This window comes from Gobius niger (assembly GCF_951799975.1).
Source record: "Gobius niger genome assembly, chromosome: 17".
NCBI lineage: Eukaryota > Metazoa > Chordata > Actinopteri > Gobiiformes > Gobiidae > Gobius > Gobius niger.
The window spans coordinates 11,613,606-11,639,585 of record NC_136868.1 but is presented as its reverse complement, the minus strand read 5'-3'; the positions used below and the strand labels follow the sequence as shown (position 1 = coordinate 11,639,585).

General features: G+C 41.1%; 1 protein-coding gene across 3 annotated transcripts; it reads right to left on the bottom strand.

The window, feature by feature from the left end:
- Positions 1 to 1,488: 1,488 nt before the first annotated feature.
- On the bottom strand, positions 1,489 to 20,690 carry cpeb2 (cytoplasmic polyadenylation element binding protein 2). Of its 3 annotated transcripts, XM_079574902.1 has the most exons (11): positions 19,225 to 20,690; positions 16,453 to 16,716; positions 11,416 to 11,506; positions 7,786 to 7,836; positions 5,928 to 5,951; positions 5,314 to 5,475; positions 5,135 to 5,224; positions 4,315 to 4,433; positions 3,991 to 4,105; positions 3,719 to 3,900; positions 1,489 to 3,011 (listed from the first exon to the last, which is right to left on the bottom strand). In XM_079574902.1, exons 1-11 carry the CDS (start codon positions 20,071 to 20,073, stop codon positions 2,784 to 2,786), a joined length of 2,175 nt encoding a protein of 724 aa, XP_079431028.1. In that variant the 5' UTR covers positions 20,074 to 20,690; the 3' UTR covers positions 1,489 to 2,783. The 3 variants fall into 3 exon arrangements, with proteins under 3 accessions (XP_079431028.1, XP_079431029.1, XP_079431030.1); XM_079574903.1 differs by lacking the exon at positions 7,786 to 7,836; XM_079574904.1 differs by lacking the exons at positions 5,928 to 5,951; positions 7,786 to 7,836.
- Positions 20,691 to 25,980: the final 5,290 nt, after the last annotated feature.

The following is a 25,980-nucleotide window of genomic DNA, read 5'->3' as shown; positions in this document are numbered from 1 at the left end:
ATAAAAGTACAAAATAATACCAATGACATTTTTGAATGAAAAATTATTCAGAGAAATTTGCTACTCTTAAATAATAAAAAAAAGAAAACTGTGGGAAAAACAAGATGAAAAGAAAATAGAAATATGCATGAAAAAGTCTTCTTTTGTTTAGCAAAACACTATCCAAAATAACTACAATCATTTACATCAGTACAAAGATATTTGGATTTAAAAATAGTTGCAATGAAAAAACAGGGGGTATTTTTTTTTTTTCTAACAGTAAAAAATGACACTGTGGATCAGAAATCTGCAAAATATGCAATGAAAAAAATAAAATCTGCATTATATAAAGGTTTACACGGTAGTTCTTACTTTTATACAAACATTAGAAACAGTATTGCACGTCACAACACAGATTCGAGGTTAGTCAGCCTTTCAAAATGTGTTATTATTCAAGTTTCAGAGAATCTACGAGGACAAGGGGGATCTCAAGTTTCGCCCAAGAACAAAATTAAACCTTCATTATGTTTTGCCTCCTTCAAAATAAAACGGTACAAAACCCGATGCTGCGTCTTGTGTCATGATTCTTTGTCTTTCCATGTAACATAATTAGGGGGGGGAGGAGAAAAGAGGGGAAATAAATCGTATAATATATAAATAGAAAAATACAATCAAAATCAAGTAATTTGTCTACAAAAATAGTGAAAATAAATATGATTTTCTTTACAAAAACAAAGACGCACACATACGGAACAAAGTAACAGTGTTTCAACATAGAAAATCGCACAGAAAACAGCACAAGTCAAGTGTTACAGGTGAACGATATATTGTGAGAACTAAAGCCCGATAAGTCAAAAAATTACAGCCTGACTCTGACGGCCCTCAACATCAAAACTACATTAATATATTATAGAAAATATTGAATTCGGGTTTACAACGACATATATAAATTATTAACTTAAGACCACTGCTTCACACTACATCCTAACTTATGCAAAAATAAAACTTTATAAATCATCTGTAATTATAAATAGGCGGTTTTGTCTTTTTTTGTCTTTTTTTTCTTTAGGGAGAATCACGTTTTGGGTCGAAATTAACCGGCGCGGGGTGATATAGAAAAGTAGTGCATAATATAAAAAGGGAGTTTCAAATGGGGACACTGGGGAGAGGGGGGGAAAGGGGGCGGGGCCAGCGACAGGTTTAGTAGTCCACACAAGACGTCAAAAAAAAAACAAAAAAAAACTGATATTATCGCCGGTAAATAAATGTCAAAGTCTCATCTTAGTTTTTGTAACAGCACACACCTGAACACTGAAAAAACACGACATAAAAGTGACGCACAGCTACAGTACCGGAGCGGACCGACAAAAAAGCCAATCCTTTCTTACATAAAAGATTGTCCCGTGAAGAGTGGATCGAAAACGATTTTTTTTTTTTTTCCAAGCAAACGCGATTCAAACAGACCTCTTTCATCATAAGGATCTTCGGGTAAAGACGGACGCCTACGTTGATCACAAAAGGCAAATCTCTGTGCTATTTCGGTCTGCCGTGGCGCTTGCTAACTCATATTAGCTTTGGAAAACATACATTATTCAGCAGACGAAGGCAGAAAGATGTTTGAAATCTCCTCTTAGTTTGTAACTTTAACTAAAGCCTCAGTTAACACGTAGCACACACACACGACACGGGGGACGACACGAACACACGGACCACTGGACACCACTCTGCTTCTCCAAAAGGGTTTTTTTTTTCTGTTTTTTTTTGCCACACAGGCCACCGCATCAAAAAGATGGCGCCCACTAAATCTACAGCAGAACCATTATCACTTTTTGTATTGTTTAGTATGTAAACAGATAAACATCGACACATGCAAGTTTAAATAGTGTTTTTAAATCTGTAATTTTTTTTTCCTCTAGACATCCGTATTTGAGGTTCATGCTATCTACTAATGTGTTAAATATCTTAATTTATCACCTCTTTTTTTTTTAAATACCTGTCTTTGCTGTGTTTTGTCAATATTACATGTATCCTGCATGCTTTTGTGAAGCAAAGCCCAATGAAAACACATGCACTTATCATGGCATTGGGGGCCATAAGTGGTTGAGTGCATACTGCATTGTAATTAATGAGATCCTTGTCATTAATAGCATTGATTATAGTTCCTACACTAATATGTATACATAGCAGCAAAGCTTTAAATAGCTTGTTACATTTCGACTGTGGTGAATATAGTTGACAGAAAACAGAATTGGGATTTTGAGGTATCACACTATTGTGAATTTTGGGTCTATGGAAAGAAACAACTATTTTGTAATATAGGTTACTTCCTACGTTGTTGCTACCTTTGGTCATGACCTAGTCATAAGATAATTGAGGTTTTTTTCCCATTAACAAATGTGCACTTGACGCACTGTTGTCGGGTGGCTATAGCAGCAGACAGACAGACAGACGAGCTGCCCCCATGCAAAAAACATTCCCGTTAGCTAGTTTTTAAATCTCACATACAAAAATAATGGTAATAAAAAAACCTACAAAAATCAATCTCTTTTCTTTTGTTTTTAAATCTCCGTTTAGAAAAGATGAACGTACCACAAAAAGGTTGTTATCAGCCTGAGATGTGAAGGGGAGATTTGGTGAAAACATAGGCTTGTGGTGTTGGCTGCTACAAAAGATATAGATATATACGTCTAGAATATACTGTTTAGTGCTACGTACAGGATTATACTGACAGGAAAGCAGGAGAGGCAGAGAGCTCCGTTTGCCTTTCGATCATTCGTTCTCTTGCTCTCGTTGTGGTGGGCCTTTTAGTTCCAGCGAAAGTGGATTTGACGGGGGCGATCTGCGCCCTCTTTGACCAGGGGTTTGTGAAATTCGCGCCCAGCCCGGGAGTGGATGTTGGCCCAGCAGAACTCACAGTAGTACTGGAGACAGGTGACGTTAGCGCAGAAGAAGGGGGCGAACTTTCCCCCACAGCGAGCGCCCTGGCACTCATCACACAACTGATCATCCAGGACGTAGGGCTTCACCTCCACCTGGACACAAACAACGTTACTATGACAACCTTATGAGCAACAGTGTGAGATAATTAGTCATAAAATATACACATACAATTTATTTTTATAATATTGAGGATGCACAAAACATTCCTTTGTCGTGCAAATTTTAAATGGACTAAAGTTTGTATGTTTTCTCTTGTGATGGGCACATTTCCCTGTTTGTATCTTCTAGACATAGCGTTCGAACGCCAATAAATGTTATTAAAGAGCGACATCTGGTGGTTTGAAAAATGAATTACAGCGGCCACTCCCATAAAAAACGTGAAGGCAGTATTGAGGTCAACTAGTGCTAAAACAATTTCCAAAACGAACAGAGCAACATTTGTGGTATGAAATATCAGATATTTTCTTCAGTGGTTCTTGGTGTGAATAGTCTGACAAAAACAATACATGTTTTATATAATACTGAAAGATATAGAACGTTAAAGGGACTATACAGAGTTTAAAATGTTAAAACTAAGTATTTTCCTCCCCCTACATGTTCCAGCCATGTCCTAATGTGTAGAATGAGCTCAGAGCTATTAACTACAACTGCCTCTAAAATCCTCACTCAAAAGTTGTTAATTCGGGTCCGAAGTGCCGTCATGCACGAGCTTAATATAGAAGCTGCAGTTACGTGTATGACCTGAGGTGGCAGTAGTGAGCACAAAAGGACCAACTTGCATCCATCCTCTTTAACTTACCCTCTTGTCGATGTCTCCGTGCTGCAGCTGCACAAATCTGGCGCTGATGGCTGCGATGTAGCTCTGCTGATTGGAGAAGGCCACTCGTCCCGCCCCTTTTGGGTATTTGAGCTCCGGGTCTGTGTCTATCCCGGCGTAACACACTCCCCCATACAGGCGGTCCATGATCATTGCCAGCTCGACTGCACAAAGACACGCATGCATGAGGTTTCAGAGATGGAGAGGAGACTGTCCAAAATAAAATTGTTTGAAAACAGGAAGTATAGCCTTACTTGCTCTGAGGGGGCGGGGCACTCCTCCCACAAAGATGGTCTTGCGAGGGTCCAGAGGTTGAGACCCGTCCATCACAAAATCACTGTCGCTCAGATTCCAAGGCCGAATCTGAACCTGCAAGAAGAGCACAAGTCACAAGATCATTATTTCTTTCTAATTTCATAAAACACAAAAAAAAGCAACATTTGTCTTTGGTAAGAGATGAAATGCGTGTAATACAATATGTGCTTTGAATCCAAACACATGAATTTGAATCTTGATACTCCCATGTGTACTGGTGTTTCCATATGAATGTATCGCTGTCATATCTCAGGTTCACTCACAGGCTTGTCTTTGATGGTGGGGCTGGACACACACAGGTAAAGCTTCCCGTCCTCCTCCATACAGGCCTCGATGAGCGCCTGCACAGACGTCTCCTCCTGAAACAGCAGGAAGGCGTATCCTGGAAACAGACAGACAGAGAGGCCCTTCAGAACATATGGTCACAGCACACTGTCTTTGTCGAACATCGCTGCTGCAGGAACAAGACACTGATACATTTATGCAGGGATTAAGACAGGAGAGGCTCTAAATGAAATCTTTGTTACCGTTAAGCAACACGAGGTTGATTGCTTATAGGCTAAGCTGTAGCGTAACTAACTTAATTATGAAAGACCTGTAAATATTATGAAAGTATGTAACAAAGTAAATCAAAAAATGTATAAAATAATGTCTGTGCAGGAGTAACATAACTGCTATTATACAAGATAAGTGTTGAGTTGCCCTAACACTTTTCATACCACATCTTATTTAAAGTCACACTGCGGAACATTTTGTTTTCTACAAAACATGCTCCCAATGACACATAAAATGCTGTTTTGCTGTGGGTAATCAAAGAATGGATTTGAATGAGGACCTCACCTATTAAATCTCATATTTGGCTGCCTTTAGTCAACATCTCCAGGGAGACGACCCCAGTAAAAGTTACTCACAGCAAAACACCCAATATTAATATTAATATTATTTTTCAGCAGTAAAAATATCTGAAATAAAATATATTCTGGTATTTCGTCTATTTATTGGGTGAAATATTACATGGTGTGGCATTATACATATAGCAAAAACACAGTTATCATGATTATAATTTTCTGTGCTTTCTCAGACCTTTCGGTGGAAAGTAGGACTTGCTCTCAGCTTTGTGCGGCCAGTCGACAACCAGGTGACCAAAGCGTCGGAAACTGGATGTTATCTCATCTGTGCAACACGAAAGAAGCAACTTTAGAATCAAATAAATATAAAATCTCTCCATTTCACAATGAAACGACATAAAAGATTCCTCATACCTTCGTCTATATCCGGGGGCAGACCTCCCACAAACACTTTCCGGGAGAAGCGCTCGATGCGTTCTCCGTTCTGGTGTGGGTAACAGTTCATTCCCGGGATGCCCTGGTTCAAGTGGCCGTCGTCAAGGAGATTGTCATCGATGGGGAACAGAGATGAGCGACCTGACAAAAAGAAAAAAAACATTTAGAAGCAAGAACAATTTGAATACAGGCAGATACAAAGCTGAAGCAATCGCAGACATGTTTCCACTCAGGCCAATCACCATCGCTCCTTTAGGCAGCTCTACTGTGGCACAATATGAAATGCATTGTCAACTGAATGGTGCAAAACTAATGGCAACTTGCTGTTTAGTTTTGACAGTGTGGAAATGGAGCAGTGGAAGGATCATTGTATGTCACAAAGCAGCTATTGCAAAGTATTATTAGCTGTTTGAAACCAGGGACCAACGCTGAGACCTTACAGACACAATACATGTCTCTGGAATCAAATTTTCTTTCGCATGAGGGTTTAACACAATTATGGACTACGATCCCGACTTGAGGTCTCAGTTTGGTGCCTATTCAAGCTGTAAGCATGCCACGACAAAAGCCACAAAACTTTGTGTGAACTTTACCTCGACGTCTCCCATAGCCTCTAGCTGCATGTGCGAAAAAGAGCAAATTTCAGCTGAATTTACATTTGAAAAGGGGAATAAATAATATACAAGCTAATGGGTTTGGTCAATGCGTCTGAAGTGTATTTGTTCTTCACGTGAATCAAAACCGTCTCGAGAGAAAATCCCCGTAAACACATCCTTTTGATTCATGGTAGTTTTCAAATGTGATGTGACCTAGATTTAGTAAGTCCCACTGAGGCGGTTACAAAAGCGGCAGAACTACAGCTGTGCCTGATGTCTGTTTGATTGCAATAGGGATGCCAAAAACTCTAATATATTCAAAGGTTTGCATAATAGATCAGGGACAAGTTTGCTTGAAGGGTTAACAATGAGGATGGGGAGAAGAGCTTCCCCACTATCATCTTCTACAAATATGAGAGTCATACAACATAAACTGGACAGTATTTCAGAGTGCTATAAAGTTGGATGTGGACCATAATACATTTTGTATTTATATTTATTTATTAAGGGGTTCAGAAAAAAACAGTATGTAGGGTTAATTTTCATTCTTAGTTCCTGAATGTTTTATTTCTGCTTAATGGCAAAACAATTTTTTTTTTTTTTAATTTTCAGATTTCAGCCCAAATTTATCTCTGAACACAATGAAGTTTCACCTGGAAACAAAAAAAAAAAAACCTATATCCACGCAATAACATGTTAAATTATTGCACTGATAATGTAATTGAAATACTACAATATCTCCACATTAAATAAAAAAATCATTAAATTAAAAATACTAAAACTACACGACTTAGTTGATCTTGGCACAGCTATTGTTATGTATAAGGTACATAACCATAAGCTTCCTGAATGTATACAAGAAAGGTTTAAACCCAGACAGACTGGCTATAATCTCATATCTATCAGAAAAGTGCATTTGGAACAAACACCAAAGCCAGATGTGTCAGAGGAGTAAATGTATGGAATAGTCTGAATGACACCTTAAAAAACTCCTTAAAACATCCTTAAACGCTTTCAAAAAAATGTTCAAATCTAATGTAATTAGCAGTTATAAGGCACTAGCGCTAACTCACATATAAACTCTCCTGTGTACACTATATTTTGTCTTTACATTACATTATTGATTGATGTGTGACTTGTGCGAATACATTTTGTAACTAATTGATACAGAAACATAATCATTTTGTCCTCATCTTGCAGTTAGTAAAACTGCTGTATACTCTAAGTTGCTATTAAGTTGCAATAGGCTTTGGCTTTAGATAAGTGTTTCACTTCAGCCAAAACCCTTTTCAGTCATTGTTTCAGTGTTTTCATGTTTTGTAGTCAATCATGTCTGTGTGAAGATACTGACTGAAATAAACTAAACTAAATGTGACACATATGTAGCATTAACAGATACTACTTTTCCAGCCTTGGACTGAAGAATATTTTGAAGTTTTTTTCAGGGATTATTTAATATCTGATTCCTAACCTGATTCCCATAAAATCTGGAATTTTATTTGCCTAAAAGGCTGTATTTTATATGAACACATAAAATACATTATGTGTCCTCATGTTTATGCCAGTATCTACAGCAACAGTTTCAAATTAATACCTCTACATTTTAAAAAAGTTTCCCTGAAGTGTCTCATCTTAAATGTTTATAGTAAATGTGATGTTCCTACAAAACCCCCACTGCCCAAGGTGCTTCGAAGTCCAAATAAAAACTTGAGTAATTGGCTTCTGCAAATGTCAAGCCCCGTCAGCGTGTGTGTGTGATCCAATCTGACCCCAGTGTAGTGCGGCCTAATTTCCTCAGAGTTTGTCGAGAGTGATGCAGTGCACACAGAGGGACGCGGCGCTTCATGATAATTACCATTGAGCATGAGAAGGCCCTCTGCCCCGGGGAAAGGGCATCCCACACGGCCTGATATGAGACACACACACACACACACACACACACACACACACACACACACACACACACACACGCCCGTCATTTACAGAGACAGTCCCACACAAAACACATACAGACAGAGCAGATGGAGAGGACAGGGTGAGAGAGCAGCATCACAGTTACAAACAGAAACCACAATGGCTGTCTTTGAACGCAGCACGGAGGATCTGTCACATGGGCGGCACGAGGAGAAGAAAGATCTATCTATCCTCAGAAACAACTGAACTGCCGCACTTAACGTTTTCGAATATGTGCAGTACTGTTTCACAAAGTTATGCTATGAAGAAGTTTTGACAGTCCAAATATGGTTAAAGGTGATGTCAGTGGTTTAAAAAAAAAAAAAAAAGCCACTATATCCACAATTGATCTGCATCCAAGGACACAAGCACGTTTCACTACCTTTATTTGAAAGAATTTGAAAGAAATAATATGCAATCTTGTATTTATTTATTTTTTTACTTTGGATATATAAGCCTGTTTGAGGACACTTGTCTACTCAAGGAATAGACTATTTTTATGCTAAATTGTTATGTGTTATGGATATAGTCCTCACATTGTATCACTGTGAAATGGAGAATGTTTATTATGTCGAATGTGGGGCAGGCGCAGGGCGATATGGCCTTACGCCTATTGGGAAGATTAATTCAGTAATATTTAATTCTCTTTTTTTTTTACAGCATGCTCATTGCCTCACAAATATGAGCTACTCAAGCAGTTTACACCCTTCATTTCATTTTACTTTTTAAGCAACCTTTAACCTGTCCCCGTGTTCTACAGTCAGTGTTTATGCCTGTCCACAACGATATAAAAAATTCCAACGATATCAAAAAAAGATATCGCGTTCACCATATGCAATAAAATATGGCCCACCCAGGATATTCCTTTTAAGCAGCTATAACTGTTTCATGTGGAATTAAGTCAATTAGAAATGTAAATTGCTCAAATAAACTAAACTAAACAAACTACGCTTTATAACGATGCTTTATTAGCAATAATTAGGACTTTAATGGGGAAAACAGGTGCTAGGATTGTGGCAGTAGGAAAAAATACCAGAACGTTTACTTCAAAACTGACAGCAGTCATAGAATCTGACAACTCTTTTGTTTTTTTGTGAATAAATCAGTTTCTTTGTTATCTGTAGACTTTGATATGTTTATGAAATAACATTTGGAAAAAATTTACATACACTACCGTCAAAGAATCTGAATAACAACAATCTCTGACTTAGTAATCATATCCAAAAGTCTAATTTATTTGATAACACTGTTTCCTGCACAGATTACGTTATGTTTAGGTTTTGAGGTTAGTTCTTCTGTTATGAGTGCGTTCATTTTCTTAGAGTCACGGAAACCGGTCAATGAAAGAGTGTAATGTTTTTTACATTACACTTTGAGCTTTTAAGAGATTGTGAGAAATAACATTATTAGTAATAAACGTAAATGCTCCAAATAATCCTTTATTCACTTTGCTAGCACTATAGGACTATTCAAGATTGCTAAAATATAAACATTACCCATTACCCTCAACTCTTCCTGCCGCCCGACCACAATAGTTCAGCCACTCTTTCATGTTGAACCCAATGTCTGTGTTTTGTTAGCTGCGGTGCTATATATGTCCGCAGACCTCTCTCTTCCCTCTCTCCTCTCTGGTCTGTCATACGCAGTGTGTCAAAGCACGAGCTGATCTATATTTAGCCTGGCTGCCCCTCTCCCTGCTCTGCACACTGGCCCATGTCCGCTCCATCTGCTGCCGCTGGGGAAAAACAAAAAACTCCAACCTCATTATACCTTAGTCCTTTTGACCTACTACACTGATTACAGCTGGGTAATTCATCTAAACTAATTAGCCCATGCAGGGTTATTTTGTCTGTAATTGTTGTTAAAGGGTGGAGGGGAAATAATGCTCAAGAGTCCCATCTACCTCAAAACCAGCTGTGAATACGAAGATCCTACCCATTTTCCCATAGACAAAAAAAAATGTAATATTGACACTGGCTTATCTACAGTATGTGTGACTGTACAACTGTGCTTAATGAAAGACAATATGGTATACTTGTAAACATGGCAAAATGCTTATAGAACTTTTCACGCTATTTAGTTTAAAGCAGAACTAACAAAGTAACTCATGCCCCTAGAGGCCATAAGCGCCACTACAGGTATTGTAGCATGCTGCGTTGTTTTTACTCATTAATTGTCCGTGAGAGTAAATACTACGCTGACAGAAAAGACAAAGGGAGAGAGGGATATTGTACATCCAATTAAACAAAGGAGATTTTTTTTTTTTACTCAAACTTGGCTGTAAATACTGTTTAAGTGGAGCTAGCCCGCAGTTAGCTTTGCCCGTTAGCCTGCTAGCTTCTTCTCTGTGATTCTATAAGTGTGTATTGGAGGCAGGGAAGTTGCAATTGTGGTTTTCTGGCCACCAGGGGGAGATGAAAGACCCTCCAATCATCCCATTAACGCTTGTAGTACCTCCAGAGGGACTACGAGAAGGATTTATTAAAGGTAAACAAGTTACTTAGTTCTTCTTTAAAATAAATATAATTCAAATTCCATGTTAATATTATGTTTTTTGAATATTATATCTACAAAATATCTATGATAAAGTGAATGTGAATGTTACTAATGGAACAATAGTGGATTTTGAGGTGAGTGGGACTTTTGAGCTACACATATTTAACTTCATTCTTTCCTTATAAACATATCGTAATAGACCTACGATCAAACACACATAATCAATAGTTAGGTGTATTTGAACAACAGTCTGTTTGCAGCATTTGGTGACACTACAAAAATGACTCAATAGCTTAGGGACAAACCGTTCACTGTGTTTGTTATTCGTGGAAGGTTTATGGAGCTAAACTGTTAACCGGTCTCTCTTTTCGGAGCGGGTCATTTGACACTGCTGCTCTAATGTCCAGCAGCTGAGGCTCCGGGGCCAGTGTCGGGCTACAGTCTCTGCTACTGCCAATCTACAAACTGCAAAACAACATCTGAATATATGTCAAGTCATACAGCATATTCTCTCGTAGATCGTGTTATAGTTTAAAGGCCCTGTGCCTCCTTTTTTTTTGTGTTTTTCCATCAGCATATTGCAAAATGTGTGAAATATTATAATTGTAAACCATTTTTATTGCAGACTAGATGTTGCTGTTAGCATTTCCATTACTGTGATTTGCTTAAACAAAATCAGATCAACCTGAAACAATGATTCTACATGGGACGTGGAGACTGAAAAAGTTAAATAAGATTGAGTTGAATAAGATGAAGGGGGAAAAAAAGGTGGGTCTTATGTGGCAATAAGTATTTCAACAATTTCTACTGCGTATATCTCCCCTACTTCTGCTGCTAATACTGTCACAGCTAGTGCTACTGCTGGCATAGTGTATCAAGTAAAACCATTTGGTGCTGGTGCAGTTTCCATCAGAGGTGGAAAATGAGCATGCGGCCCAGCTCTGAGCATCAGTCTGGTACACACAGCCTGCCCGCTGAGAACCTGATCTGTCCATTTGACCCCGTGGCACAGATAGAAAGGGAAAGGAAACCCTACCTTTCATGGGATCCTGCTCGGCGCGCATGATGTCGATGAGGGAGCTCTCCAGGGAGTGCATGTTCAGACTGTCGTACATTCGGGAGCGGTCCTGGAAACACAAGTGAGAACAAATTATAGGAAGAGATCGGTTTACTCATCGCAGCAAATCAGGGTGATGTAAGATACTTCTAGGAACGGACATGGAGAGATAACCGTGAAGTGGAAAGAGCTCATGTCTGCACTTTATACTCCAGTACATTTTCAACTGGGTTATAAAAGGGAATGTAGTTTGAGTTTAGGTTTGAAAACGCTTACTTTTTTGCCATGTTCTCATAGTAAAAGTGCAAAATAATAATAAAACTGCTTTTCGGTTGTGGTGAGTCACTATCTTGGCTAGGGATGCACCGATCCGATACTGGAATCGGATAGTGGAGCCGATACTGAAAAAAAATACAACACTGGGTATCGGCTCCACATATCCGATACTGAACCAATAACTGTTTTGGTTTAAAAACACAATTTCACCAACTAAATCCCAGTGAATAAGGACCTCATTTTGAGCGTCAGAACCTGGAGAATTCAATCTGTGATAATTTTAACCTTTAGATCACCGCGCAAAATGCCGGTGCTAGCAACTGCATGCTAATGCTAACACCAACTAATCAAGGCTGGGACAGAAACTATGACTGGATCACCTAAAGTAGCATTGGAGTGGCTAAATGTTTATATTTTAGATTGTGAAATGCTGTTTAAGAATAACATTACAAACATATTTGTAATGTTGTCTTGATCAGATCACTTTATGTAAGTTGTTTATATTAATGTTACCTATGCCTGTCATATAGAGCTCAGGAATGTGGTGTCATATCGCTAAGCATCATGGGATTTGCAGCAATAAAAAACTAATGAACATTTTAAAAGGTAAAATACTGGAGTTATTGTTCACATTAAAACACTTGGATGCCACAGTGTGTTAGATGTATTTACCAGCAGTGACTCAGCAGCTAACAGAGATGTTCCACGGCTTTTTTCTTCACTTTTTATACTGCTTTTAGTTAATGTTAGTCTATGGAAAATGTATGCTAACAGCTGCAAAGATGGCGGATCTCCATGGTAACTGTGAATTTTCCTGAACTCAATAGCCAAGGATATTTAGTGTAGAAAAGTCCTTGGACCCTTGTTTGATGTGTTTCTATTAGTTTATAAATAGATCAAATTAATGATTGATATGTAACATCTCGTTTGCAAGAAAAGCCGCTTTTAAGAAAGTCTCTTGGTATCGATTAATATCGGATACTGTCAGATACTCAAACCCACTGGGGGTTTGAGTATCTGCCAGTATCAGAAGCAAAAGAGCTGGCTCATTGCATCTCTAATCTTAGCTCTGACCACCACTAAACATTCACTCGCACACTGCATTCACAACGGCAAAGTGGGTGAAGTGTCTTGCCCAAGGACACAATGGCAGTCTGAGGGAGTTTCTTGCTTCCAACCTTCCGAGCCACTGAAGTGCAGAAGCTGCATCTTAAGGCTGCAATGAAGTACTTTGATTGTTTTAAATGTTTTGCCTGATCAAATAAAGGAAATATAATAGTTCTGGTCAGAATCATCAGGAAAAAGTCAGAAAAGTCCAAAAGCATTTAGTATTTTCGGTTTGATAATGTCAGCAATCAGATGAGCACAAAATGCACACGCTGTATACTGGGAATCCTACTATTTTCTTCTTCGTTTTCGTCTGTAAAAGGTAATAACATGCTGTTATCTTTGTCTAATCCTTAAAAGACCAGTTTGGAAATAGCCAGCTACACCTCAGCCATTGGCACTGATTGGCGGCCTCGTCTTGCTTTGTCAGCCCTTTTGCGACCAAAGTTGCTTATCACTACCAGAGTGTGACTGAGGGGAGAATGAATAATGTAGCATAAAGCCCTGTCTTGAAAGGCACTACATAAATACAATTGCCGGCTGTCAGTGTAAAGTATGTCTCTGTGAATCAGTAACAGGAATAAAAATTACAGTAGACCTTAATCGGATAATCTTTTGAAAGCTACTAGAAAGTGACCGTCCCACTCAGACAAGCACACGTTTTGGTCACACATATAAACCCATTGTATGATGCAGTAATTAGGTCCTTAGATTGAAATGCCTTGAGCTTAAAGTCAAACTAACTCACGTTCAGATTAACATTTTTTCCGTGTCTTAGGAGTTATATATGTTTGAGAATGTGGGATGAAATTCCCTGGGAGTTGTTGGATACTGAACACTGTACAGGAGAGGCATTTATATACAATGGTAGTCATTGTATGTAAGATATCACTATTTACTATTTAATTGTTTTGTTTTTTTCCCCCCTCACATCTCCTGCCTATTTGAACACCCTGAGGGTTTCTAAGAGCCGAATGTAACAAGTAAATGTCTCCATCGTGAGATCAATAAAGGCTATCTTATCTTATCTTACAGATGTAGTACAAGATCAAAGTACTAGATTAAATTTTAACTTAATTTGCTACTACTTTACCCTCTTAACCCCCACCTACACAAGCACATTCTTTCCAGTTATTATCCAGGTATCCAGGCATTACCCAAATGTAAAAGCTTCCTGAAAAAACATGACAAAAAAGAACCAAAAATTGCGACAGTTACAAAAACGCATCAAAAAACATTACAAAAAAGTTTGTACATGTGGGTAAAGCTGAACTGGAGAAAGTGGGGGTTAAGCAGTTAAAACACTCCTGCTAATGAGGATTCACCTTACTGCATGAAAAGCAGAACTTCTTTATATGTTTTGATAGATAACCTTTGATAGAGCAGCATAATCAGTGGAGTAACCTCTGTAGTTACAGCTGTGCTGTAGTAGCCACAGCTGTTAGCTCTTGTGCCGGCCACTAAATGGCGCCCAAGGTCTCATTGACCTTGACCACAACACCTTGTAATGGCTCACATCAACAGAGCTGACCTTCTGAAGACATACGACAGAAGAAGAAGCCATAGCTGCCCTATGGCAGCTAATCTGCCCCTCCAACCACCACTAACCACTCACACACTAAATTCATAAGCAGGCAAGTTGGGTTAAGTGTCTTGCCCGAGGACATAACGACAATGTTGCAGGAGCCGGGATTCAAACTGCCAACCTCTTGGTTATTGGACGACCCGCTCTACCGTCTGAACCACTGTCATGATTATTATGAATTCACCGTTACAGGCCAAGTCCACCATGTTTGGAACTAACGACCTCCAAGGCCAAACCCAGACAGAAAAAGTAGAGGAATAAGATGTAGAATAATTTTGTGAGAACTGTAGCTGAAGTATCTTTCATTTTCAAATCTACATTGGTTTAATAAATGACATTTCAGAGCATAATCCAGATCTCCATCATTTTCCTGATGGTGCAGCTCAAAGCCACGCTCACTCTCATTGTCTTTCTCCTGTTCTTTCTCCCTGTGCGACAAAGGCAGCGCCGCAGCGAGACGTGTCCCCGAAACATAAAACAGAGAGGAAGGAAGGAAAAGACCAGGAATCTGAAAAATCCTGGATTCAAAACTGTTTATGGAAATGAACGATCCTCTGTGCTGATCTGCTTCCTGGAATAGGAAGTACAGTGCTTCTTGGCAGTGGTATTGATAATAACATGAGCTCAAAGCCACTCCGTCATGCTGTTATAGTTCCAAAAAACAACTGAGATATGTGTGTGAACACTTTACTTTACAGCACAATAAAAGCATGGATATAGGATCAAAATAGCACTTTACGTAATGCATAATAACAGTACATTTTATAATTACATGAAAGGAAGACCTACACAACTTAATTGAATGGTAATTTGATTAATCATAACCCTAATACTAACCGTAACCCAGTACAGAAACCATCAGTTGGATACATTGGCATTTATCTGCAAAATGCACTATTACCATTATCCTTATGCAATTTCCAACCTATTACCATGTTATTACTGTGCTGTAAAGTGAAGGACAACCTGTATCTTTTATTTATTTAAACAGAATGAATCTGGCGCAGCAAGGTTGTGAACCAAGGCAGCTGGCTGAGAATTTTGACAGGCTCTAATTTCCCATGCCTACCTGAGCACACTTCTATAAAAAGCCACCCTGCCCTCATTCTTTTCCACACCTTTAGTCAAACCTGCAGAGTTAGCGATGCTTAGGAGAATCCTCCCACGTGATTGAAAGGCTAAATGCACTGGTTGTGGACATAAAAACAGCCTCCACAATGCCCTCCCCCTGCACTTTATACTAAACAAAGACACAGCGTCACCTGCTCCAGTCTGGTGTGAAGGCTGCAATGGTGTACAACAACTAAATTCCTCAATCCACAGTGTGCTTGCTCATTTTGAATAATATAACAAGGAAAGAGAGAGATGCGGAAAAGAATATAGCTCGGGTTTGATACAGACTGCTGCCATTTTAGGTGTCTTTAAATAGGAGCAGTATGTCGGGGGTTTAGACCCCACTGTAGAGGTGGCCCGAGGTTGGTAAATGAACTTGTCGAATAAGAGTCTGGGGTCTGCCATGTTTTCTGCTCATATACAAGTCAAAATGGCATGTAGCATTTAGCTTCCTTCATTTATAGCAATATTTCCTTCTATATAATATGTCCAGGCACTGCCAAATTGGTTTCTTTAGTTTTCAACCCATGTTATTAAAGCGGTACTAAGTAACTTGTTTACCTTAATAAATCCTTTTCCTATTCAAGTAATGAGTAAAAGACTGCAACATGCTACGACACCTGCAGTGGCGCTAATGGCCTCTAGGGGCATGAGTTACTTAGTACTGCTTTAATGCACAATTATAGTGCAGGTTTTCTTTTACATTTTTTTCCCGCACTGAGAGTGAGGACAGATACGATTATCCATCTGCTTCACTGTAGAGTCTTAACACTTTTGGACCTATCTTCATTATATAACACTACTATCAAACATCTCAATACCATCATGTCTCAGCTATCAACCAACAGTCGTGTTCTTTTCTTTTAGTACATAATGTCCAGTATGAATCCTCGACATTCCCTTTCGAAATCATCATGTTCCCTCGATAGGCTCACCTGGAGGGGCAGGAGGGTGTTGCTGTTGCTGTCTGTGCGAAACATGTTCTCTTCGAGCCAAGACTTGGGTCCCAGCGATCCGGCCGTGCGCGGGAACTTGGGAGGCGCGATGACGTTGCTGGAGAAGGGCTTCTTCATTGGGCTGAAGGAGCCAGGTCCGCCCAGGCCACTCCCCCCTCGGCGGTGGTCCCTGCCCCACGACATGCCCCCGGAGCCCCAGCCGTTCCCCTGGTGGCTGCTCCAGGGCGAGGGCTTCACCATCGGCTGAAGAGAGATAAGGGGGGGTAGATTTTAATGGCATAGTACCTCATAACATGTAACGACGGTAACTAAATGGAAATGGCTAATCGCTTAATTCATCCCAATGCCATATGAGTACTATGATTATGACCTCAATAAATAAAGGTTTTTTTGGGAATAATTTGGAAACAGGGCGGCAAAAGGCATAATTCCTTGTTAGTGTTTGTTACCATGTTATCTCCATCTTCTCACCATGTTGTTACTGGGCTGTAAAGTCAAGCGCCATTGATTTGATTTTACTAAGGAAGATCAAGCTCTAGATCAATGTCCAGCAGTGGTATTCGTGATATAGTACTACAAAAGCAAGCAACGCTGACATTACATTAATATATACCAGCTTCAACTTCAAAAACATGGTAAAATCACCACAAGAAGACGACACGCCGACTGGCCCTCGCACCGCAGCTTGAGAACCCCTGTTGTAGTGTAACGAGGAGCGATAAGAAGCTTTAGGGCTTTGAGTCTAATACCGGGCATCTCGTGTACGACTAGTGTAAGTTACAAACTCGCCCAGCACCTGCTCGCTGCACTCATGTTTATACCATCTTACAAAACTCTCATGCGAATGCTTTTAAGAGGGGGTTAAGTATGATAAAGCAGCTTCCTTTTCGGACCACGGAGGTCGATCCAGATTTTACCTCACACATTGCTCTATCGACAATGTTTGCAGCAGTCAAACAAATCCTTGCACAATGTAATCTGAAGCGGTGGTAGGACTACAGAGGTTATTACAAATACGTGTTGCTTCATAACACTAAGGGATCGTTCTGAATGAAGCACATAGTCCATTATTATAAGTATGTGTGTGTATAAAGACTGGGTCGACTAAAGCCACTGCTCATGACATTTCCAAATCAAAATGGAAGAAGAATGCGTTTTAATCTGATCGCATGTTCAACGTGTTGCCTCACATGAACAGCAGGTTTTATAGTCAAAGGGTTCATTTGATCCAGGACATCGTCTTCTGAATCTAAATCCTTCAATGCTCTGGGATCAACCTGTCAGGAGCAGTGTGCAGCCGCAGTGCAGTGGCCGCAGAATTATCTCCAGATCTTGAGCTAGATTTGTGATTGGGAGGATTTATTTGAGTGTTATAGTGTCATGCGATATTTGATAACCATCTGAAATATATTACAATAACAATATTTATTATTTGATTGTGATTCCATTATTTGATCACACTTTCAACACAGTATGTTCCATTCAATTTCACAATCAATCAAACCCGCTGTGTCACTGCTGGTTCTTGTGGGGTACAGACATTTCACCAGGAAGAAGCGACATAGTTTGCAGCAAAAGCGCCGGCATCAAGGCAAGAAAAAGACGGGTTAATATTGATTGGAAGTCTTTGGAAAGTCATAGTAAATCTGAAAAGCATTTGCATGTGGCTCTAATCACGACCAGAGGTTAAAGGTCACTGATGCCCGAGATGCAAAAGCTGCAGCCTCAGAGGGATCCACGCCCTGTTTTTTTGCAAATCGCATGAGGAAACGCAGGGCTGAGGGCGCTCTCTGCTCTGTGCCTAATCTCATCCCGCGTGAAACGACCGTCTGTACTCAGCCCCCTGACCCTAAATGTCCCCTTGCCATCAGCACCACAGCAGCAACCCACAACTTCATCAGGCCATTGAAAGCACCATCAATCCGTGAGTGCCTTTGTATTGACCCATCCGCAGTCACGTGACCACTTCCCACTGCCAGCTTCCAGGAAGGAACAGCAGGATTCAGACAGAGAGCGGCTGCTGCAGAGATTGACCGATTTTCCGATTTACTGCGGTCTGAATAGGAGATGACATGACGGATTTGCATATTGTGGAAAAGAAAGGATATAGGATTATGTAAATTTAAGGAGTAAATTTGACAGTTTTGAGTCGAGATTCAAACCCAATGTATATTGACTTGGCTGAATGCATTATTGCATATCGTGCACAATTTTATTTGGGGAGAAACTTGAGTAGACCAATAGACAAATTGTACAATGATACTATTCACATCTTGTATATTCCTTTTTGCACCATATGACTTAACTTTATTTTGTCTACCTTCTACTTTTCAGTGCCATTGCCTGAAATAAATGAAAATGATGACGACGGCGATGATGATGATGATACTGTACATTTGAAAACTATAAGGCAGGTCTACTTGGTGCACCTGTCAGGCCACCAGAGTTATGGTTTCAGACCAAATGAGTAATTGAAGATGTAGTCATCACAGAACATGTCAGAACATGCCCGTTTAGTCAATGGACATTACAATGTCTCCAGTGTAGCTTTAAGAAAACTTCAGGCTTAACCCATGTTTATCACAAGACCCTCAACAGCCTAAGGACCTTCCAGTGATTACGCGTAAAATCCTGATTTGTTCATGTCTCTAGGGCAGGTTGGTGGTCATGATGGAGAGGATACTAACCGGAAGTGGAGGAGGTAATGGCTGCCGTGTATGTGTGTGTGGCCGGCGCGTGTCGTGCGCTCACCTGATGTTGGTTGTAGTTGTTTCTCTGCTGGAGGAAGGCCCCCTGCTGCGGGTGCATCTGCGGGCTAACCGGGGACCTGCGGCTCTGGGGCGGCGTGGGCACGTTCATCTGCGGGGAGAAAGGACCGCTGAAGCCCTGCACGTTAATCCCGGGGCACGGATTAGCTGATACCGGCGAGAAACTCTGGAAGAAGGCCGGGTTGATGGAGGAGGGGATGCCGGGGTAGTAGCTGTTGGAGTCTGAGTCTGCGCTGGGCATCTGGCTCATGGTGTGGATGGGGTTGATGGGCGCGGGAGGGGGGGAGGAGTTGGTTTGGACCGACCACGGGGTGCCGAAACCAGGAAGGGAAGGCGAGGTGGACCCCCCGCTGGCGCTCTGCATCTCCTGGGTGGGGTTCGGGAACGCGGCGCTGAGCCCCCCGGACAACATGCCGGCGGTGGTGCTGCCATTGCCGTTGTGGTGGGCGATGGGGGAGTCCATCTGGATCACTTTCACGGAAGTGGGCGATGGCGACGCAGCATCAGCTTCAGCCTCCTCCAGGGAAGAGTCAGCGCGGAGCCAAGTGTCGCTCCTCTCCAGCGGGGGGCTCAGACCGGGCTGTAGGTGGATTTTATGACTGTGCTGCTGCTGCTGCTGCTGCTGCTGTTGAAGGTCACTGATAGACAGCGCCGCGTAAAACGGCTCGGTGAAAGCAGTCCTTTGGTTCAGGAGGTTGTACACCGACGTGAACGCGCACAGCTGACTGTCACCGCTCGGTTCCGCTCGCCTCTCGACGGGTTTATCGCTGTCCTTCTCCTCGGTGGACGGGGGTGAGTGCGCTTTGGTCACCCCCACAGGCTCATCCTGCATGTTTCGCCGATGCGCAGCAGCTGACACAGACAGACGCGGCTGAAGGGCGAGGAGCCGCCGGGACGCAACGCCAATTTAACGCCTTGTCCGGTTCTGGATGTGAGCGCAGAATGTTGAGTCCGTGAATTTATTTCGACAACCGTTTGAAGAGCTCTTTGACCATGGTCGTCAGGGAAGAGTCTGCAGACAGAGAGGAGGGGGTCTGGCCTATAGGCTAGCGCACGGCTCGTCCCTGTCGTCTTTAAGGCTTTTTACAGGGATGTATTTTGCGCCTGTCTATATAAAGTCCTGGGTGGATCGGGCCTGGTAGCAGCGTATAGCCTAGCTCCTGAGTGCCATTGGTGTCCGGTCCGGCCGTGCTACCCCCTCCTCTGTCACCTCCCGGCTGCGCTGCTGCGGCACAGGATTAAAGCTCCACGACGGCGTCTACGTCATGACCGCATCACGCCTCGGTGCGCGCGCCTCCAGCCCGAGCTGCAAAGAGGACCGCATTGTTTACGTCATGTTTTCATTATTCATAAAGTGCAGAAGCCTCGCCCTCTCCAGGCCCCGGGACCTGACGGACCTGACCCACAACAGCGCCGGTTCAGCCAGAGTTATGGCCACATCCAGAGAGTGCCTCCTCCTGACAGGGCACTGTCACATTTAAACTAGGCTTCCTGTGACATAAACCTTTTTTAAACATACTGTATAAGTTTATTGCTTATACCAGATCAGTAGGCTATAGGCTAAGTCTCAAGTTTGACTTTACCCAAATCTAAAAGCTTCCTGGAAAAAAAAAGTGTCAAAATACTGTGAAAAACGACATGTGAATGAGGATGAAAACGCAACCAAAAAAAAGCATCAAAAAGCAACAAAACCGTTAAAAAAAAAGCAATGAAAACGCATCAAAGAAAATAACAAAACTGCTACAAAAAGAGACAAAAAGCAACAAAAAAGTGAGGGAAAACTCAACACAAACGTGACAAAATAGCACCAAAAAATAGGATGAAAAAGCCATGACAACGCAAGGAAAACTCTTCGAAAATCATCAGCTTTTTAGGTCTGACCTTTCAGTTGAGTCAAGAAGCTTTTAGATTTGGGGGGGGAAAGGAACAGGTTTTTCCATACTGAGATATGTTCTTCCCTGAGCTTAGACGAGTTGATGCGCACCTGTCTGGTTTTTGTGCGTGCCCTCAGTCACGCACAAAGACCAAAGATGTTGTTAGCATGTAGCCTCTCCCAGTATATTCTTATGGCTCCAAATGGGGTGAAGTTAGAAGCGACCAAGCTCTTCCAAGGGCACGCACAAAGACCAGACAGGTACGCATCAACTCGTCTAAGCTCAGGTAAGAACATATCTCAGTATGGAAGAACTGTGGCCTGTTCCTTTAAGGCAATGGTTGGGAATAGTATTGGGGAGGCAAAATGAGTGATCAATTATTGAATGTTCTCTAGGACGGACTATAGTCAACCTCAAAAAGTTCTAAAAGTGTGAAAAGACAGGTTGTGCGTTGTAGTAAAACACGGAAAGGAATGAATAAAAACAATCACACAAAGCTACGACACCCACATTTGGACTTTTCATGCAAGGAATGAGCATATCAATTAGAATCAGACTCACACAACCTTATTGGGCCCATTCACCTCAACAACCCTGACAATCACGTTCTAATTCTGTACCGTGTTCAAAGAGGGACATGTGGTCACCCTAAGAACATGTGAATCTCATTCTACATCTGCATTCAGAGCGGTCCCTGCGTCCGCTCCAGCGTCGCTTTACGCACAGAGCCGGCCCCGCAGCTAAATTTAGTTTTCACTGTCAGCGCGTGTCAGGAGAGATGAATCCTCCGCGGCTGTTCTCCACTCAGAGCTGACGAGAAATACAGACACGCTATCTGCCTCATATGTGGGAGGGTAAACCACTTATGCCCCCAAAACTACTCACACACCCCAGGGCGAGATTACATGTAGGGCTATGGATTAGATTATGTCATGTTTATAATAGAGGGTTTTCATGCAATGTCCTTCAAGTTTTTAATCAAAAGTTATTTCTTTTAAATATACAGTACAGTGTTACTATCTTATTTTTTTTTTCTTGAATAAAAAATGAGAATTTCAGTCAATCTATTATTTTTGCTGCCTGAAACTAGACAAAAATGACTTAGAAATATATATTTAAAAGAGCCTAGTTCATAATGACTAAAAAGATAGAAATACAAGAAAGGACTATAACAATTAAATTTCCAATAACACTGTTTGAATTAACCCCTTAAAGGCCCTATTTACTCGATTTTTCTTTATTTTTTTTCATTTTGAACAATGAAACAGGAAACCACTAAATTAAAGGAATAGGCCACCGTTTTTACATACTGAGATATGTTCTTACCTTGGCTTTGACGAGTTCTTTAGGACCTGTCTTTAGGAGTAGTTCGAAATCCGCGCAGTAATCTTCACTTTACTGTGCGGATGCCAAACTACTCCTGGTATTACAACGCCTTACAATATAGTTCCCTCTTTTATCCGCTTAGAAAATCCACATTGTTTAATTTTGTGAAATTATACTTTGTAGTGGAACACTTCACGTAACCATATTTAAATAGGGAAAACGTGGAAGAGCTTGGTAGCTTCTATCTTGACCTGTTTTGGAGCTATAGTGGAGAGGGGGAGAGGCTAAATGCTAACGCCGTCTGCGCTGTGTTTACGTGACTGAAGGCACGGGTGAAGACCAGACAGGTCCTAAAGAACTCGTCAAAGCTAAGGTAAGAACATATCTCAGTATGTAAAAACGGTGGCCTATTCCTTTAAAATGTTGGTTGCTGCACAAACTCATCCCCAATCTTCCTAACATATCTGTAGCATCCCAGTTCTTCACAGGGACATGATTATAGGCACTTTTCATCATTTGCAGGGTCACTCTTCAGGGTCACTTACACAAAAAAGATAGAAAACTATCCTGCATGAAAATTGATACAAATGCTTTATAATTACAGTGTATTCCCCACAAATGTCTGAGTTAACAATATAGTAAAGGAAGACAAAGCAAATTTCATTCCATAACTAGAAAAATAAATCAGGTATAGCTCCTTCAACATTAAAATTTAACTAAATTGAGATGGATGACTAAACTAAAAAGAACAGCAAAAATCTTGACTAAGACTAAAATCCTTGTTGTGTCCACTGGAGACAATAACATCAGAAGAATAGTTGTTTTTTTATGCAACACATTATAGTTTCACTCATGACAATTAGCAATGATTTCATTCAGTGACAGTGGTTCATCAGGTTTCAACAGAGAGGTCGGTCGGGATATTGGGAACATGAACTCAATGACCCCTGTGTTGAACCAGAAGTATCCTGTGCTCCTCAGACAAAGCCGAACCTAATGCATTACAACACATGATGCCCATTCATTCAGTCACAAAAAAATGATTATGCCTGGATCTGACCATATTGAAACTGGCAAAAACATCGCACAAAATATACAGTACAGCTCCATGACACAGCAGTGTTTTTCCATTTAGAAATGTCATCATGATGAGGGAAAACAGTGGTTATTTTCCACGACAGATTTTTCTACAATCCATCATTTCTTACCCCTTAGAAATAAATACAGATGACTCGTGGATTCGGGCTATTGCTGGGCATTGTTAACACGAAGCAGATTCACTTTTGCAGGAGCCGCATATAAATCACAGCGATCTCCTTTATGTGAGTGCGGTTTGTACTGACTTAGACAGATACTAGCGTCCGGAGCAGAGCAATGTGCCTGATCAACTCACCATCTGCTCAGTCCTAATGATGATGATGGCTTATCTCTGCACTATACGGCTCGGCTGCTTACGCCTCACAGTCACCTCTACAGAGCTATACCTACGCGGTCAAAGTGCTTTCCTATTCTCTACAAAGAACAAGGAGTGGATGGGTGGCCAGGCATTGGTGCATCGGTGCAACAAAATTACATTTAGGTTCAGAGTTTAGCGTTGAGGACGTTCGCATCTCACCTCATGAGGCTTTGTCGGCACAGAAACTAATATTGTCTTTGCAGAAGGGTTGACTTTAACAGTTTCTATTGGTAAATTAGGTGCAAAATACTCTAAGATTGCATACATGCTCATTTTAAACACGTTCTTATTGCAATATAGCAGTCGGCGAAGAACAATAGACCATAGGTGTCCAATAAATGATTTAATGAATATATTTCTTCATTGTAATAATTATAATATCAAATTACCTTCATATGACCTTGATTTAACATAGAGACCATACTGTACAGATATGTTTCATGGCAAACTGTCTTAATTTATACAGTGATTTTTAACCTATAACGGACACGCAAAGCCTTATTTAAAAATCTCTCTGATGGAAATGTCCTCTGTAGATCATTCCTGCCTCATGCCGTCCCAACATCAGAGGCAGAAAGTGGCCACAGTCGCAGATGTCCTGATTCCACTGTACTTTCTCCAGCCCTGGGAGGTAATGGACACCCCTATCGTTCCTGATCACATGTCCCCAGATGGGCAGGTCCCTCCAGTCCTGAGGGCAGGTGTGGAAACCTCCAGTTATTAGCCGGCCCTGGGCCCTTTACAAGTGCTGCAGGCTGCCAGCTGCTGGTGTCTGGTCGTGATAGGGGGAGGGGGTCGTCCCGGGACTGTGGGGGTGAGGAGAGAGAGAGAGAGAGGTCTTTCTATGACTTTCAGATGATGTTTCAATGCAAAGCGACCAATCCAAGAGGATTTTGAAACACTGTGCTCAGGGTCAAATCTGTTCTATTGGAAACTCGATCAACATTTGATTGAAGCAAACACACCAGATTAGGCTGTATGTTGTTATATTTGTGAAAAAGGTGCAACATGTAAGGACTGTAGGATGGGGCTGGGGGGAGATTGAGGGCCAGTGATGCTACACCTCTCCCTGTGGATTCAATGCCTGGCTCCGCCCCTTTTTGTGAGGGTGTAATGAATGATACAGTGATTTATTTTTTATTTTTGACACCATTTTGATGCTTATTTGATGAAAGGGGACGTATGTAAGACAGTTATATCGGTGGTACATAGGTTATTTCGTGCACAATAAATCGTCCTCTCGTAATGTAATCGGTATTCAATTGGTCAGGTATTGTGTATTTCAGTCATTCCCAAAGTCCATGGCATGTGGCAGGTGTCAATGCAACTATATTTGTGAAAGATTAGATCCCAGAATCTGCCACGTTTATCTTTTGGCTGAATCCTGTCAACTAGCTCATGTTATTAGATACTGTCACCACGTTGAAGACATTGAACTTTGTGTTTTTGTTTCATGTCTGTAGAACTAACAATCACTGAGTAAAAAACGGGTAAAAACAAAACAGCCTTTTGACAGTTACCATAGTTACCGCAATAGAAATAGCTACCTTCATTTTTATATTTTTCTTTTGAATCTTGAAACACTGGAGGAAAAAGAAACTTCCCGATTAGCTACAAAACTATTTCAACACTCAAGACGTTTTTACATTTCAGCCATTTCAGTTGTTAATACCATGTCATTTTGCCCTGGAGAGAAGAGCAGAGCCTGTAGTCTGGCAGCTGCAGGTTTACTCAGCTATTATCATGTTGTGTTTGAGGAGGGTTTGACCGAGTGTGTGCATTACGGGGCAGAGCATTGCTCAGCTCATCCTGTCTGGCGCACCTATCAATCAACGGGACGCGCCTCTATTCTGGGACACATAGAACGCCATAGTCCTATAATCTTGTTAAATCAGACAGGAAGTGTGCCACTCTACACCTGAGTAGAGTTTCACATTTCAGCAGGGACAAAGAGAGAGAGAAATCTAATTTGAGCTCTATCATTTGCAATAAATTAGCTTAGCAACATCCCAGCATTGAGAGTGACCAAGGAAGTGATGACGGTTCAGACAAATACAACAGACTCGCTTAAAGCCACACTGCG

What these genes read in the sequence shown, in the direction of transcription:
- cpeb2 (XM_079574902.1), bottom strand. Translation starts at nt 20,073, where the DNA reads ATGCAGGATGAGCCTGTGGGGGTGACCAAAGCGCACTCACCCCCGTCC. An exon ending in ACAACTACAACCAACATCAG is followed by an intron (nt 16,717 to 19,224) that starts GTGAGCGCACGA and finishes ATCTCTCTTCAG; the next exon opens with CCGATGGTGAAGCCCTCGCC. An exon ending in CCACCATCAAAGACAAGCCT is followed by an intron (nt 4,106 to 4,314) that starts GTGAGTGAACCT and finishes CTCTTCTTGCAG; the next exon opens with GTTCAGATTCGGCCTTGGAA.